The 18,506-nt window shown below is 44.8% G+C and overlaps 1 protein-coding gene across 19 annotated transcripts in view; it reads left to right on the top strand.

Moving 5' to 3' along the window:
- Window positions 1–18,506, top strand: part of MYO18A (myosin XVIIIA) — a 386,801-nt gene that overhangs the window by 234,976 nt on the left and 133,319 nt on the right. For all 19 annotated transcript variants that reach the window (XM_073667936.1, XM_073667934.1, XM_073667935.1 and 16 more), the window contains one exon: window positions 4,387–4,496. In XM_073667936.1, coding sequence (XP_073524037.1) covers window positions 4,387–4,496 — 110 coding nt within the window. The remainder of the gene's footprint in view (window positions 1–4,386; window positions 4,497–18,506) is intronic.

The raw sequence follows: 18,506 nt of genomic DNA, 5'->3' as shown, positions 1-18,506 counted from the left end.
ATCAGGTCAAAGAGATCACCATGTGATATTTGGTAATCTATCTATCTATAATATAATTTGTTTTTTTCTTTTAAATTTCCGTGCTGAAGTGGTGCTTCTAATCTACATTTCCTGTCCGTAGCTTTCTACTTACCAGCCACTGTTTTCAGCTCTTTCCGCTGCTGCTCTGGTCCCTTGCTGCCATTTTGTAACCAAAATTTCTGACTGACCAGAAGGTAACGGTCACAAGCTCTCAGTGTAAGCCTATGAGAGTCTCGTTCTGCACTCGTTCTGGCTCCCATAGACTTACATTGAGTTGTGACTTCCGGATCACCGAGCAAACACTGCAGCACCCCTGTAGGTCACAACCTGCAGAAGATGACCAGAGCGGCGCCGATAAAAGATGAAGATAGCAGCTGGTAAGCATAAGACCGGGGGCAGGGACCTTATATTAGTAGCACCACTCCAACACTGAAATAAAAAAAAGAAAAACTGGAATGGTGCTTTTACATGTAGTGTGTGCAAAAACATTGCCAGCTTGACCCTGGTATTGTTTGCCACCACTTGTCTTAGAACACTTCCTAGTTCTTGCCTGTTTTCAGTCAAGTAGGTAGAACGTCCGGAACGACACATCCTTTACTTACCAGTAACAGGTTGGGCTTGCTTGGCCCTGTAGCAGCTTTGCAAGTTAATACTCCATTTCCAAAATCATAAGCACAAAGTGATTCCCTTTAAATGAGACATGGCCAGGCGCCCTTTTCGATGGGGCTATGATATAGCCCTTTTAGCGTCTTTTACTGGACTATAGTTCCATATTATCAGGACATTTGTACAGCACACTTAGATTACATATTTTGGTGACTGTGTCCATTTTAATATGTTTTCACTAGCCTTTTTTAAATGAAACATTGCCATTCTCACACGCTTATAGGCACTGGATCACCTGCTCACTTCTCTGCTCGCTTCTCTGCTCGCTCATTGTCAATAGAAGATTGTGCATTTAAGAATGCTGCTCATTATAGTAAAAAATAGTAAAAAAAAATAAATGGAAAAAATAGCCAAAACCTGTTAAAAATAAACAAACAGCCACCCCCCCCCCTCCAAAAAGAAAATCAATGTACATCTCTGAGCGACTTGATCAATATAGGCTTCCTACTGAGCTGACGCTGGAAGATGAATCAGTCAATAGACAGCGACAGATTAGGAGACAGAACATAAGCGTCCAGGTCTCAACAGTCAATTGAAGTGGAATTCTCAAACAATTGCGAGCCGGAGCTGCTTTTCCAATAACCAGCTCAGTGCTTGATTTAATTACACACATACACACAATCGCATTCAGCTCCTCAATCTCGCGTATAAACAAATTTCAGGTTGTTTTCACGTTATGTTTGCAGACACCTCCGCACAAACATGACCCTGAGTGCCGCTCCCGCTTGTTACACAAAGACCTGGAAGTGATAATGTATGTGAAACAAATCGTTGCAGAGTTTTAAGGACAATTAGAAATGCCCTGTGCTTCCAACAACAATTTTCTTTATTGTTTTGTACACTTTCTCCAACCAAAATAGGGTGTAAAGTCATGAGAAGACAAGTTTATCCACTTGTTCCTTTTCCCTCATCGGAGCTTTTCTTCCTTTTGGCTGCTTGTAAAGAGGTCATCAGAACCAAGCGGTATCATATAAATGTATATATTCTGGGGATGTACTAAATCAATATTTCCTGTCTTTTCTGGAAACCACACATGTACATTAGCCACAGCAAAAGATCCCGCCCCTATCTTTTTTATGGAAGCATCTAATGTGCATGTGCAAAAGTCATAGTGAAGGGAGGAGGAGTAGGGTGAGCTGTGATATCTCTTTTTGTGATTTATGTATCATGTGTTATCAACTGTGTATAGAGGAGTTACCGGTCATTGTAATTGTGTCTCTGCTGATAAGGAACCTTCTGAAAACTCTTCCTGAAAGGACAAGAAGTACAAGTCTAAAAAGCCCCAGGGGCTAGTGTGAAAATTGCTAGATTACCAATTTGGTTTTGTAATAAAGTTTGTGATATGAAAAAAAAAATTGCCAAAAATTTTGGGAAAATGCATGTAATACATAAACCTGATTTAAGCAATAGTACTTTTGTCTATGAATTGTGTTTCTTACTACAGCTCAGCTCCACTTACTTGAACTGAAATGAGCTGCAGTCACAGACTAGATTGACACAGTTTCTGGAAATAAGTGCTTAAAAAGAAGAGTTTTTAGATACATTAAAGTCAGAAAATGTCAATATATAAAATATTAATACATCAGGAAACAATTGCCAACTATAGAATACCATCCAAGTGTTGGGCCCAGTGGGAGTAGTGCATTGTTCCTCTACAGACCACATGCCTTAAGCGTTTTCCATGATCTCTGAAAAATTCTTAAAATGTTTAAAATGTGTCTTATATGCATTAGCACAGTAGTTAGGGCCATTTTAGGTAATTAAATATTGCAGTTAGAAATGCTGCCATCCCTTTGGGTACATTCTACATGTTATGAGCGTTCTATTGTATTCATGAACTGCTGTTCCATATCGACCTGTGCCACAAGTAAGCACACACTTATGTATACCATATTAGTTTGGTCATTGGCAGAAGTTAGTCAGGACAAAGCCGCGGTCGTTCTTCTCACTCCTCAAACCGCAATTCCTGATCCAGTGCAGGACACAGCAGAGATCGTGCTCCTCACACCTTCATGTTTGACTCCTGATTCCCACAACAGGGATCGTGCTCCTCTTTCCTTCATGTTTGACTCCTGGTCCAATGTAGGACACAGTGGAGATCGTGCTTCTCACTCCTCCAAGAGCAATTCCTGATCCAATGCAGGACACAGCAGATATTGTGCTCCTCACTCCTTCATGTTTGACTCCGGATCCAATGCAGGACACAGTGGAGATCGTGCTCTTCACTCCTCCAAGCGCAATTCCTGATTGTCACGCAAGGTGTGGGAAAGACTTGGTGCATCGCAAAGGGAAGAGGGAAAGGGGGAAAGTGGAGACCTCCTAGGTTGATCTAGCGTCACCCTGTCCCCTCTAACGTCCCTGTATTGGCTCTTAACCAATCGCTGCATGCGTACCTCGCCCTGTCTTTCCCTGGAGTTTGGCTCAAGGTAGGGAAGGGAGGAGAGGAGCACTAGTCAATCTCCACTAAACTCTATAGACAACAAGGAAGGACGAACAGGGGAAAAGTGCTTAGCTTTAGATGACTCAAGACAAATGCACAAATATGTTCACAAGCTCCAGAGAAGTAAAGGTACTGCTCTTGCTAATCCTTCACAATGAATAATGAATATCGCCGGCACCTCCCTCTAGAACACACCAGGTATTTATACACCCAGGCCAATGAGTTAAGTAACCAGAGGGAGGTAGCTGCTGGGTCCTAGAAACAGCCTCTAAGATGTCTGTAATGCCAAACATAGAGATCTCCTGCCACCAACTGCAGGGCGACGTCCATCACCTCTGACACACCTGTGACACTAATCCAATGCAGGACACAGTGGAGATCGTGCTCCTCACTCCTTCATGTTCGACTCCTGATCCAATGCAGGACACAGCTGATATTTTGTGCTCCTCACTGCTTAATGCCTGATTCCTGATCCAACGCAGGAGACAGCAGAGATTGTGCTCCTCACTCCTTCTTGTTCGACTCTTCATCCAATGAAGGACACAGTGGAGATTGTGCGCCTCTTTCATTTTCAACTTCTCATCCATTGGAGGACACAGCTGCGATTGTGCTCTTCTCTCCTCCAAGCACAGTTCCTGATCCAATGCAGGACGCAGCAGGGATCTTTCTCCTCATTCCTTCATGTTTGACTCTTGATCCATTGCAGGACACAGTGGAGATTTTGCATGTGTGATGCAACCACTTCTGCATCTCCTGTGTAGGGGAAAGAACAGGGATCGTGTGTGAGATCGTAGAACTTCCACACTGCCCATATACTAACGTCAGCAGTGAAGGTATGGGTATGTATCCTGGGCATTACAGGTCAGGCTGAAAACCACATAGGTTGGTGTAACAAAGGTCCCTAGAGTGAAGTCACAGCCTTTGTGACCAGCACACAGAAAATAGGGCAGAATTTTTACTGTACGTACATTACAAATCTGTAAATCCTGAGTCAATGCTCGGGGCAATTAAAATAATTTTCTTGGCCTACCCCTTTAAAAAAAAAAAAGTAACTTCCTTCTGAATATCGCTGGACTCGCCTTTCTTTTTTAATTGGAAAAGTGGTGGAGAGTGGGGGGGGAGGTGTGAGGCATTATAAATGACTTCTGGACAATTTTTTCTTTTATTGCATAAAGCACTTTGCGGTGTTCATATATAAAGCACATAGGTACCTATTAGTATGTCGCCATCATGTGTCCTGTTGTATTTCTGTTTTGTAGGTTATCCAGATCACATGGTATTTTGTGAATTCCGGAGACGATTCGATGTCTTGGTTCCTCACCTTACGAAGAAACATGGGCGCAACTATATTGTCACAGATGAAAAGAGGGTATATTTCCATTATTATGTAATACTGATACTTGTGAGGCATCTGACAGTATATGCAATACATTTCTCCAGGAGGCCAGGCCTGGCATTATGCACAAGATAAAAAGTTAGGCTTTCACTGTGCATAAATGCTGTTTGTATCACAGAAGACTTTTATGGTATTTAAAAACATTTTCTCTACAAAGCTAAACATGACATGGTTTCGTGATACTCTGTCACAAGAGGTCCATGCTGCACATGTCTGTGTGGCCATCCAGTGGTTGTCATGTGAATTGCGACACATTAAGGCTTGTTGGCAATCATTTAATCAGATTGTGCTAAGACAAATTGAAATCCTTAACAAAATTCTAGCTAAGTTAAGGGTGTACACATCAGCCAGGTCTAGTTCTGTAGTTCTCTCGTAGAGAACACAGGAATGCTCGGTTGAGCCCGACTGTGTATGGGGGAGTCGGGGGAGATAGCTGTTGGCCAAATGAGTGTTCGGCCATCAGTTATCTAATTTATATAGGGTCCTTCAGACTATGTTTTTTACATATCCAATTTAAAGGGGTTGTACACTACTATTTAAAATAAGCCAAAGCGTTTTTATGATGAAAAGCAACTTCTTTAGAACTACCACCCTGCCTTTTCTTCCTGTGAGCGGCGCTATCACTGGCCGCTCACAGGCAGCACGTGACCCCGTGCGGACATCCCGTCTATTGAGGCATGACTCACCGCTGGGGTCCCCGCGGTGACTGCTAGGTTGTGGACGGGGTTACCCCGCGTGTCACACCCAGCATCCACCGCGCGCTTTCCCAATGAATGGGGAGAGGGAGACCGTGTGGTGGATGCCGGGTGTGATGTGCTGGGTAACCCCGTCCACAACCCAGCAGCCACCGTGGAACGCGGAAGAGGGACCCTCGGCTGCAGCCTGGACTTGTCGTGACGTCAGCGGATGTCAGAGCCGGCTGCAGCCGAGGGTCACGTGATGCCTGTGAGCGGCCAGTGATAGCGCCACTCACAGGCAGAAAAGGCAGAGGGAGGTAATTACAAAGAAGCTGCTTTTCATCATAGAAATGCTTTGGCATATTTTAAATAGTACTGGACAACCCCTTTAAGGCAAATTCTTTTGGTCTGCAATTTATCTGTTAGAATTTCTGAAAAAGTCTTCAAGGTAATTTTAAGGAGATCTTAATCAGAATCGTCTGCTTGTTTTTATTTCTTGAACCTAGCTTAGTAGGTATATTATATAATTTGAAAAAAAAATTATATATAGGTGTGTGTATATGTATATATGTAAAGTGTGTATGTGTGTGTGTGTGTGTGTGTGTGTTTGTGTATATACACACACACACACACACACACACACACACACACACACACACACACACACACACACACACACACACACACACACACACACACAGCTCTGCCAAAAATTAAGAGACCACTGAACAGTTTTCTATTGGAAAGCATGGAAAGACTGGTGGAAAGCATGCCAAGATGCAAGAAAGCTGTTATTAAAAATCATGGTTAGTCCACCAAATATTGATTTCTGAACCCTTCCTGAGTTAAAACATGAGTAATTTGAGGTCTGAAAGCACTGTTTCTTTTTTAGTATTTTGACGCTTTATCATTTGCTGCAAATAAATACAAAATTTTTAGCTTTGAATTTCGGAGGCATGTTGTCAGTAGTTTATAGACTAAAACAGCAATGCACATTTTACTCAAAAATACATATACAGTACATGCGTATGTATGTGTATGTATATATATAATATATATATTACAGACCAAAAGTTTGGACACACCTTCTCATTGAAAGATTTTTCTGTATTTTCATGACTATGAAATTTGTACATTCACACTGAAGGCATCAAAACTATGAATTAACACATGTGGAATTATATACTTAGCAAAAAAGTGTGACACAACTGAAAATATGTCTTATATTCTAGGTTCTTCAAAGTAGCCACCTTTTGCTTTGATGACTGCTTTGCACACTCTTGGCATTCTCTTGATGAGCTTCAAGAGGTACTCACCGGAAATGGTCTTCCAACAATCTTGAAGGAGTTCCTAGAGATGCTTAGCACTTGTTGGCCCTTTTGCCTTCACTCTGGGGTCCAACTCACCCCAAACCATCTCGATTGGGTTCAGGTCTGGTGACTGTGGAGGCCAGGTCATCTGGCGCAGCACCCCATCACTCTCCTTCTTGGTCAAATAGTCCTTACACAGCCTGGAGGTGTGTTTGGGGTCATTGTCCTGTTGAAAAATAAATGATGGTCCAACTAAACACAAACCGGATGGAATAGCATGCAGCTGCAAGATGCTGTGGTAGCCATGCTGGTTCAGTATGCCTTCAAATTTGAATAAATCCCCAACAGAGTCACCAGCAAAGCACCCCCACACCATCACACCTCCTCCTTCATGCTTCACGGTGGGAACCAGGCATGTAGAGTCCATCCGTTCACCTTTTCTGTGTCGCACAAAGACACGGTGGTTGGAACCAAAGATCTCAAATTTGGACTCATCAGACCAAAGCACAGATTTCCAGTGGTCTAATGTCCATTCCTTGTGTTCTTTAGCCCAAACAAGTCTCTTCCGCTTGTTGCCTGTCCTTAGCAGTGGTTTCCTAGCAGCTATTTTACCATGAAGGCCTGCTGCACAAAGTCTCCTCTTAACAGTTGTTGAAGAGATGTGTCTGCTGCTAGAACTCTGTGTGTCATTGATCTGGTCTCTAATCTGAACTGCTGTTAACCTGCGATTTCTGAGGCTGGTGACTCGGATAAACTTATCCTCAGAAGCAGAGGTGACTCTTGGTCTTCCTTTCCTGGGGCGGTCCTCATGTGAGCCAGTTTCTTTGTAGCGCTTGATGGTTTTTGCAACTGCACTTGGGAACACTTTCAAAGTTTGCCCAATTTTTCGCACTGACTGACCTTCATTTCTTAAAGTAATGATGGCCACTCTTTTTTCTTTACTTAGTTGCTTTTTTCTTGCCATAATACAAATTCTAGCAGTCTATTCAGTAGGACTATCAGCTGTGTATCCACCAGACTTCCGCATACCACAACTGATGGTCCCAACCCCATTTATAAAGGCAAGAAATCCCACTTATTAAACCTGAAAGGGCACACCTGTGAAGTGAAAACCATTTCCGGTGACTACATTTGAAGCTCATCAAGAGAATGCCAAGAGTGTGCAAAGCAGTCATCAAAGCAAAAGGTGGCTACTTTGAAGAACCTAGAATATAAGACATATTTTCAGTTGTTTCACACTTTTTTGTTAAGTATATAATTCCACATGTGTTAATTCATAGTTTTGATGCCTTCAGTGTGAATGTACAATTTTCATAGTCATGAAAATACAGAAAAATCTTTCAATGAGAAGGTGTGTCCAAACTTTTGGTCTGTAATATATAAATATATATATATGTGATATTTCAGTTTTTCTTTTTTAATAAATTTGCAAAAATTTCTACATTTGTGTTTTTTTTCAGTCAAGATGGGGTGCAGAGTGTACATTAATGAGGAGAAAAAATGAACTTTTTAGAATTTACCAAATGGCTGCAATGAAACAAAGAGTGAAAAATTTAAAGGGGTCTGAATACTTTCCGTACCCACTGTAGGTGTATGTATATAGATAGATAGTTTTCTTTCTTTAGCAAATTTCCTGGTTCTCTAGAGATAATCCAGAGTCAAAGGGAAACTGTCGGCAAATTTATTTTGTCCACACCACAGGCTGCATGAATCAAAGCCCGGCTGCACGATTACATTCATATGTTTTTGTCTGAAACACTCCAGCATTTCAGAGAAAACCTAGTTTGATAATCTGTCCGGGATTCGTAGCTGGTGACTAGACTAGCCCAGTGCCGCCTCAGCTGGATTCTCCCTGCTTTGCTCCAGGTGATTGACAGGTTTCTTATTTGTGGACATAAAGAGAGACCTGTCAGTCACTCGGAGTGGGGAGAATGCAGCTCGTGAGTAGCACTGGATTAGTTAAGTCACTGGCTACAGCCCCTGGACGGATCACCAGACTATATTTTTTCTTAAACACTGGATCATTTCAGAGAGAAGTATATGCCTGGCTACAATCATGAAGTTAGGGTATGATTCATACTGCCTGTAGTTTGGCCAGCATAAGTCGACCGGTTCCCTTTAAATAAAAAAAAATATCAGACTTATTGCTGCAACCACTAGGGGGAGCTTTCTGCATACATAATCATAATGTTGTCATTAAACTGAATAGATGAGCATGTAATAAGCTGGGGTGATAGCTGCGGGCAGCATGCTGTCATATGGAAACAGCACTGAACTAGACTGAGTAATGTTATTATTAATAAATATTCATATTATTTGTATTAAATATAGTTCAATATTCTTGAAATCTCATCATTCCGCAGTACTAGAACGTTACTACATCTGTAGAATTCTTGCTTTCCTGATAGGAGTTGGCATCAACTTTTATTTTTGTAAAATGATGCCCTTAGTTGAATGAGTGATTTTCAGCTTCTAGCAGGTAATGCTTTCAGGGAATGAATGCAGCTTTTTGCCTGTGGTACTGCTGGCTCAGGCCCAATGTTTCTGAATTGAATTTCTATAGTAAATTATATGGATGTCCTGTTCCACTTTGATGTCTTTCTCTGTAACTCGTACAGCGACAATTGCATTTCACAGCAGCGGCACATCAGGGTGATGACAGTAAATACCATCGGGCTTTGCCCAATTACAATTTACTGAATTGTTGGGGTAGGTCCAGTTTTTTTGTTTGTCAACCAGACTATCTGGATCAGAAATACATTTAGCTTTCAGTTTTGTTGGATTGCGTGGATGCGGGCAATTCTACAGCGATGCTGTAAAGAGTAATCTGTGTGTAGGAGGATCCTTTCTGTGTGCTGAAATTACTCTATACATCTGAAATGCATCCATATCCAGGCACTGGGACTATGTTGGACTAGGGTGCCAAGGGCCCACCAGTAACCAACTCCAGGACCCCACTTTTCAGCTACATGCAAATGTGACATTATACTCAATCACAAAATTATATTAAATGATCTGAGTAGATTGATTAATGAATAAGGTGCCCCCTTTGTCTGTACATAGTGACTCAAGTATATTGTGCCAAGTACTGCTCATATACAGTGGGTACGGAAAGTATTCAGACTCCTTTCAATTTTTCACTCTTTGTTTTATTGCAGTTTTTCTTTTTTAATAAATTTACAAAAATTTCTACATTTCAGTTTTTTTTCAGTCAAGATGGGGTGCAGAGTGTACTTTAATGAGAAAGAAAATGAACTTTTTAGAATTTACCAAATGGCTGCAATAAAACAGAGTGAAAAATTTAAAGGGGTCTGAATACTTTCCGTACCCACTGTAAGAGGGTGGTGGTAACTCTTACACAGGGGCCCACCAAAGGATTCTCCTGTTCTCCTATGGGCCAGTCCAAGCTTGCACTGGGATAACAGTACATGGAATGAGTATATAAAATAGTAAAGCTACTTACATTGTAGACCCTGTGACCTGCTGGTGGTCATATATTATAAAGAAAAGCGTGGACACCGTATTTATGATCAAGAAATATGGGCCTTTTTATTTAGTGCTAATTTTTATGGTCTTTACTAGGAGGCGTGTCTCACGGGATTCTCTGGGGGGCGTGTCTCACGGGATTCTCTGGGGGGGCGTGTCTCACGGGATTCTCTGGGGGGGCGTGTCTCACGGGATTCTCTGGGGGGGCGTGTCTCACGGGATTCTCTGGGGGGCGTGTCTCACGGGATTCTCTGGGGGGCGTGTCTCACGGGATTCTCTGGGGGGCGTGTCTCACGGGATTCTCTGGGGGGCGTGTCTCACGGGATTCTCTGGGGGGGCGTGTCTCACGGAATTCTCTGGGGGGGCGTGTCTCGCGGGATTCTCTGGGGGCTGTGTTTAAGTTGCTCTGTATAATTACTCTGAGAGCCACACCCCCTTGGCAAAGACCAATACTAAGTAGCACTAAAAATAAAAGCTCTGTCTATTGAACCGTAAGGCAGATTTGCAAAAAAAAACTGGAACAGCAGGAATAAAACTAAAGGAAAAACTGGCCACTGTTGACCTGTGTGTTTTTTTTTTTTTTTTTTAACGGAGTAGTTCAGCATAAAAAAAAATAAAATCTTTTTAAAGTAACAAATGGAGGCATACTTATCTCATCCAGAACAGTGTGATTGGCTTTGAAAGTGATAACTGCACCATTTGGATATGATGGGACTGCTGAATCCTTTGATTGGCTGCAGTGGTCACAGGAACAGTGAGTCATCAGCGAGACATCTCTAATGATGTGCTGTTAAAGTTATCTGACCACTAGTGTTGAGCATTCCGATACTGAAATATCGGGTATCGGCCGATATTCACTGTATCGGAATTCCGATACTTAATTCCGATACTTTTATAATATCGAATACCGGAATCGGAAGTTCCCATAATGCCTGCGCTCTGCAGTGTCTCTGAAGGATGACAAGCTGGATGGCAGCGCTCAGCTGCGATCCAGCTTGTCATCAGAATGCCATCCCAGCGTGGGAGAATTCTCCTGATTGTTTAAAAGCCGGCGCGGTAAAAAGCCGCCGGCTTTTAAACAATCACGCAGCCCCATACTGCTTCCCCGCAGCCTCCCACCCCGATCCTCCGCTCCCCTCGCCACCTCCCATCCCGATCGTAAATTAGGACCGGGCGGGGAGCGCAGCACCAAGGAGCGAAGGACCCGGGCGGGGAAGCCGGCAGTGAAAAGACTTCACCGCCGGCTTTCCCGTTCTGTGCTGTGCTTTCCCGCCGGTTATTTCAAATGAACAGCTGAGGTATCAGGTGATGCCGATCAGCTGTTCATTTGAAGTAGCCGCGGTGCCCTCAGAGGGTTCATGTGAGTTCATGCTTGACTGCTTGAACTCACATCAACTTTCCCACGGCCGCACAGGTCAGCCTCACCTCCCAGACCCGTCATGATTAGTGTGTGCGGGGTGTGTGTGTGTGCGGGGTGTGTGTGTGTGCGGGGTGTGTGTGTGTGCGGGGTGTGTGTGTGTGCGGGGTGTGTGTGTGTGCGGGGTGTGTGTGTGTGCGGGGTGTGTGTGTGTGCGGGGTGTGTGTGTGTGCGGGGTGTGTGTGTGTGCGGGGTGTGTGTGTGTGCGGGGTGTGTGTGTGTGCGGGGTGTGTGTGTGTGCGGGGTGTGTGTGTGCGGGGTGTGTGTGTGTGTGCGGGGTGTGTGTGTGCGGGGTGTGTGTGTGTGCGGGGTGTGTGTGTGTGCGGGGTGTGTGTGTGCGGGGTGTGTGTGTGCGGGGTGTGTGTGTGCGGGTGTGTGTGCGGGCAGACATAGGCCGATGTGACACTACTACTCCCATCGGCCTATGTCTGTCCCCCGTCCACTCCTGCCAGCAGGATCAGCTGGATGGGAGCAGTAGTTCCCATCAGCCTGATCCTGCTATTTAAATTGCCCTACTGTGTCCCCAATAAATGTTAAATACATGTCATTGGTGGCCAGTGGTTACCTAAAAGAAATTAGTTCATACATTACCTGTCCCCGCCGATCGCCACCTAAAATAAAGTAAAAAATAAAAAACTACACCTATACTCACCAAGACACCTAATTCCCCGAAGCCATCGATCTCCTGTAATAAAATATAAAATAATAAACCACAACCTTATCCTTACCCCTCCGTAGTAGTCCACGAGTGTCCCACGAAGATCTCCAGTTCAGAGCAGCCACATAGAATGTGACCGCTCTGAACCGCTGCCGCCGCTAGAATGACGGGGCCGTAAGGGTTCACCGGAGTTCAGGCAGCGCTGCTCCAGTTAGCTCCTTTACGGCACTGCTGTATCGTGAGAAATTCCCACGGTACAGCACTGCCGTAAAGGAGGTCTCCGGAGCTGCGCTGCCTGAATGCACTCCGGTGACCTCAGTCAGTGGCTCCCGCTGCCGGGAGCGGACGTGTTCCCGGCAGCCTGAGCTTACAGCAGCCATGCACAGTTGTCACCATCTCCAGATGTGACAGCTGTGCATGGGAGATCAGCGCAGGAACGTGGACAGGTAACTATTTTTTTTTTAGTAAACTAAGAATTAAATAAAATGGTGTTTTATTTCAAATAAATTATTTTTTTCTGGGTGTAGTGTGTTTTTTCTTTTTAACACTTTGTAGGTTAGTAATGGGGGTGTCATATAGACGGCCATCATTACTAGCCTGGGCTTCATGGCAGCTGGCGCTGACATGAACCCCACCACTATTACCCCCTGCCACCGCACCAGGGCAGCGTGGAAGAGCGAGGCTAAGTGCCAGAATTGGCGCATCCTATGGATGCGCCATTTCTGGGGCGGCTGACGGCTGGTGTTTCTAGCCTGGGAGGGGGCCAATATTCATGGCACCCTTCCTGAGCTATTAATATCAGCCCCCAGCTGTCTGCCTAGCCTTTGCTAGCTATTAAAATAGAGGGGACCCCACGTCATTTTTTTGGGGGGGGTCCCCCATTTTAATAGCTAGTAAAGGCTAGGTATTCAGCTGAGGGCTGATATTAGTAGCCTGGGAAGCTCCGTGGGTTTTACCCACTTCCCAGGCTTCAAACATCTGCCCCAGCCGTCTGCTTAACCTCCGCTAGAGACTAAAATTATGGGGGATCCCACGCCATTTTTTTTTTAAATAAATCCTTTATTTTAACACTAAATGACATTTGAGGACTTAATAAAGATGCAGTCCCTAAATTGTTATTTATTTTTTAATAAATTTTTCCCAAAACTTTTGACGTGGGCTTCGCCATATTTTTGTATGCCAGCCAGGTACAGCATCCAGCTTCTATGAACGCGCCATTTTCCGGGGCGGCCGCGGACTGCAATTTTCAGCGGGGGGGGGAGGGCAGAAAGCTTGGGCCTCCCTGCGCTGCAGATTCCATCCCCCAGCTGCCTAGTTGTACCTGGCTGGACACAAAAATAGGGAGAAGCTCCACGTTTTTTTTTTTTAATTATTTCATGAAATTCATGGAATAATTAAGAAAAAAAGGGCTTCCCTATATTGTTGTGTTCGGCTAGGTACAAATAGGCAGCTGGTGGTTGGGGGCAGCCCGTTCCTGCCTGCTGTACCTGACTGGACACAAATATAGTGTGAAGCCCCACGTCAATTTTTTTTTAATTATTTCAGGAAATTCATGAAATAATTAAAAAAAAATTATGTGGGGCTTCGCCCTATAATTGTGTCCAGCCAGGTACAGCAGGCAGGAACGGGCTGCCCCCAACCACCAGCTGCCTATTTGTACCTAGCCGGACACAACAATATAGGGAAGCCCTTTTTTTCTTAATTATTCCATGAATTTCATGAAATAATTAAAAAAAAAAATGTGTGGCGCTTCGCCCTATTTTTGTGTCCAGCCAGGTACAACTAGGCAGCTGGGGGCTGGAATCTGCAGCGCAGGGAGACCCAAGCTTTCTGGGCCCCACCCGCTGCAAATTGCAGTCCGCAGCCGCCCCGGAAAATGGCGCGTTCATAGAAGCGCCATCTTCTGGCGCTGTACCCAACTCATCCAGGGCCCTGGTGCGGTGGCTCACTGGGTAATAAAGGGGTTAAGGCCAGCTTGGCATTATCAGCTGGCCCTAAGCCCGAAATTCATGGGATCACGCCAATATTAGACATGACCGCCATGAATTTCTAGTAAAGTATTTAAAAAAAACACAAACACCCAGAAAAAAGTCCTTTAATTGAAATAAAGACACAATTCTTTATTGTTCTAAATTAAACCATACTTACCGCCACGCCCATTCCAGCTGAAGCCAACGATCTCCTGCAATAAAAGTAAAATAATAAACCAACCTCATCCTTACCTTTCCATGGTTCCCAGGACAGCTTCAGCTCTGCTACATCGAGATGACAGGCTGGACCGCAGCAGAACGCTGCCATCCAGCCTGTCATCCCGCGGACACTGAGAAGCGCAGGCATGCTTGCGCTCCTCAGTGTCTCTCTGTGACGTCATCCAGATGAGCCGAGGTCATGTCCAATGAACTCAGCTCACCTCATGCACGTCACTGACAGCGTGGGAAAATTCTCCTGCACTCAGCGCTTCAGCGTGAGAATTCTCCCACGCTGTCAGTGACGTGCATGAGGTGCGCCGAGTTCATTGGACATGACCTCACCTCATGCACGTCACTGACAGCGTGGGAAAATTCTCACGCTGAAGCGCTGAGTGCAGGAGAATTCTCCCACGCTGTCAGTGACGTACATGAGGTGAGCCGAGTTCATTGTCGGCTCATCTGGATGCCGTCACAGCCAGACACTGAGGAGTGGAAGTATGCCTGCGCTTCTCAGTCTCTGCGGGATGACAGGCTGGATGGCAGCGTTCTGCTGCGGTCCAGCCTGTCATCTCGATGTAGCAGAGCTGGAGCCGTCGTGGGAGCCATGGAAAGGTAAGGATGAGGTTGCTTTATTATTTTTCTTTTATTGCAGGAGATCGTTGGCTTCAGCTGGAATGGGCGTGACTGTAAGTATGGTTTAATTTAGAACAATAAAGAATTGTGTGTTTATTTCAATTAAAGGACTTTTTTCTGGGTGTTTGTGTTTTTTTTAAATACTTTACTAGAAATTCATGGTGGTCATGTCTAATATTGGCGTGACCCCATGAATTTCGGGCTTAGGGCCAGCTGATAATGCCAAGCTGGCCTTAACCCCTTTATTACCCAGTGAGCCACCGCATCAGGGCCCTGGATGAGTTGGGTACAGCGCCAGAAGATGGCGCTTCTATGAACGCGCCATTTTCCGGGGCGGCTGCGGTCTGCAATTTGCAGCGGGTGGGGCCCAGAAAGCTTGGGCCTCCCTGCGCTGCAGATTCCAGCCCCCAGCTGCCTAGTTGTACCTGGCTGGACACAAAAATAGGGCGAAGCTCCACGTTTTTTTTTTTTAAATTCATGAAATTCATGGAATAATTAAGAAAAAAAGGGCTTCCCTATATTGTTGTGTCCGGCTAGGTACAAATAGGCAGCTGGTGGTTGGGGGCAGCCCGTTCCTGCCTGCTGTACCTGACTGGACACAAATATAGGGCGAAGCCCCACATCAATTTTTTTAAATTATTTCATGAATTTCCTGAAATGATTTAAAAAAAATTGACGTGGGGCTTCGCACTATATTTGTGTCCAGCCAGGTACAGCAGGCAGGAACGGGCTGCCCCCAACCACCAGCTGCCTATTTGTACCTGGTTGGACACAACAATATAGGGAAGCCCTTTTTTTCTTAATTATTTCATGAATTTCATGAAATAATTAAAAAAAAAAAATACGTGAAGCTTCTCCCTATTTTTGTGTCCAGCCAGGTACAACTAGGCAGCTGGGGGCTGGAATCTGCAGCGCAGGGAGGCCCAAGCTTTCTGCCCCCCTCTCTCCCCCCGCTGAAAATTGCAGTCCGCAGCCACCCCGGAAAATGGCGCGTTCATAGAAGCTGGATGCTGTACCTGGCTGGCATACAAAAATATGGCGAAGCCCACGTCAAAAGTTTTGGGAAAAATTAATTAAAAAATAAATAATAATTTAGGGACTGCATCTTTATTAACTCCTCAAATGTCATTTAGTGTTAAAATAAAGGACTTATTTTAAAAAAAATTGACGTTGGGCTTCGCCCTATATTTGTGTCCAGCCAGGTACAGCAGGCAGGAACAAGCTGCCCCCAACCACCAGCTGCCTATTTGTACCTGGCCGGACACAACAATATAGGGAAGCCCTTTTTTAAAAAAATTATTTCATGAAATAATTAAAAAAAAATTGACGTGGGGCTTCGCACTATATTTGTGTCCAGCCAGGTACAGCAGGCAGGAATGGGCTGCCCCCAACCACCAGCTGCCTATTTGTACCTGGTTGGACACAACAATATAGGGAAGCCCTTTTTTTCTTAATTATTCCATGAATTTCATGAAATAATTTAAAAAAAAAATGCGTGGGGCTTCGCCCTATTTTTGTGCCCAGCCAGATACAACTAGGCAGCTGGGGGCTGGAATCCGCAGCGCAGGGAGACCCAAGCTTTCTGGGCCACCCCCGCTGCAAATTGCAGTCCGCAGCCGCCCCAGAAAATGGCGCGTTCATAGAAGCGCCATCTTCTGGCGCTGTACCCAACTCATCCAGGGCCCTGGTGCGGTGGCTCACTGGGTAATAAAGGGGTTAAGGCCAGCTTGGCATTATCAGCTGGCCCTAAGCCCAAAATTCATGGGGTCACGCCAATATTAGACATGACCACCATGAATTTCTAGTAAAGTATTTAAAAAAACACAAACACCAAGAAAAAAGTCCTTTAATTGAAATAAACACACAATTCTTTATTGTTCTAAATTAAACCATACTTACCACCCCGCCCATTCCAGCTGAAGCCAACGATCTCCTGCAATAAAAGTAAAATAATAAAGCAACCTCATCCTTACCTTTCCATGGCTCCCACGACAGCTTCAGCTCTGCTACATCGAGATGACAGGCTGGACCGCAGCAGAACGCTGCCATCCATCCTGTCATCCCGCAGACACTGAGAAGCGCAGGCATACTTCCACTCCTCAGTGTCTGGCTGTGACGGCATCCAGATGAGCCGAGGTCATGTCCAATGAACTCCGCTCACTTCATGTACGTCACTGACAGCGTGGGAAAATTCTCCTGCACTCAGCACTTCAGCGTGAGAATTTTCCCACGCTGTCAGTGACGTGCATGAGGTGAGCTGAGTTCATTGGACATGACCTCACCTCATGTATGTCACTGACAGCGTGGGAGAATTCTCACGCTGAAGCGCTGAGTGCAGGAGAATTTTCCCACGCTGTCAGTGACGTGCATGAGGTGAGCTGAGTTCATTGGACATGAACTCGGCTCATCTGGATGACGTCACAGAGAGACACTGAGGAGCGCAAGCATGCCTGCGCTTCTCAGTGTCTGCGGGATGACAGGCTGGATGGCAGCTTTCTGCTGCGGTCCAGCCTGTCATCTCGATGTAGCAGAGCTGGAGCTGTCCTGGGAACCATCGAAAGGTAAGGATGAGGTTGCTTTATTATTTTTCTTTTATTGCAGGAGATCGTTGGCTTCAGCTGGAATGGGCGTGATGGTAAGTATGGTTTAATTTAGAACAATAAAGAATTGTGTCTTTATTTCAATTAAAGGACTTTATTCTGGGTGTTTGTGTTTTTTTTAACTTTGACTATGGGGTTAGTAATGGGGGTGTTTTATAGACGCCTCTCCATTACTAACCTGGGCTTGATGTCAGCTGGCATTATAAGCTGACATCAACCCCAACCCTATTACCCCCTGCCACCGCACCAGGGCAGCGTGGAAGAGCGAGGCTAAGTGCCAGAATTGGCGCATCCTATGGATGCGCCATTTCTGGGGCGGCTGACGGCTGGTGTTTCTAGCCTGGGAGGGGGCCAGTATTCATGGCACCCTTCCTGGGCTATTAATATCAGCCCCCAGCTGTCTGCCTAGCCTGTGCTAGCTATTAAATTAGGGGGGACCCCACGTCATTTTTTTTGGGGGGTCCCCCATTTTAATAGCTAGTAAAGGCTAGGTATTCAGCTGGGGGCTGATATTAGTAGCCTGGGAAGCTCCGTGGGTATTACCCCCTTCCCAGGCTTCAAACATTTGCCCCAGCTGTCTGCTTAACCTCCGCTAGAGCCTAAAATTAAGGGGAACCCCACGCCAATTTTTTTTTAAATAAATCCTTTATTTTAACACTAAATGACAAGTACAGTAATCAACACTGTCACTGTACTTCATATATATGTGACTGACATGTTTCTATCTATCTAATCTATGTGTGATTCTCTATTCCTTCTATTCTAAATTGTCGGGTACAGATGCTGAATTGCCGGCCGGCTTTCTTAAAGAGACGGTGCATGAAAACACTATTATTTTTTTAAATAAATCCTTTACACTAAATGACAAGTTCTGTAAGCAACACTGTCACTGTACTTCATATATATATGACTGACATGTTTCTATCTATCTAATCTATGTGTGAAGCTCTATTCTGTCTGTTATAAATTGTCGGGTACCGCTGCTGAATTGCCGGCCGGCTTTTTTAAAGAGA

This window comes from Phyllobates terribilis, unplaced genomic scaffold (assembly GCF_046119375.1).
Source record: "Phyllobates terribilis strain yellow unplaced genomic scaffold, ASM4611937v1 Scaffold_2__4_contigs__length_985480577, whole genome shotgun sequence".
Classification (NCBI taxonomy): domain Eukaryota; kingdom Metazoa; phylum Chordata; class Amphibia; order Anura; family Dendrobatidae; genus Phyllobates; species Phyllobates terribilis.
Note: the sequence above shows the minus strand (reverse complement) of the source record. Positions and strands in the feature narration are given on the sequence as shown.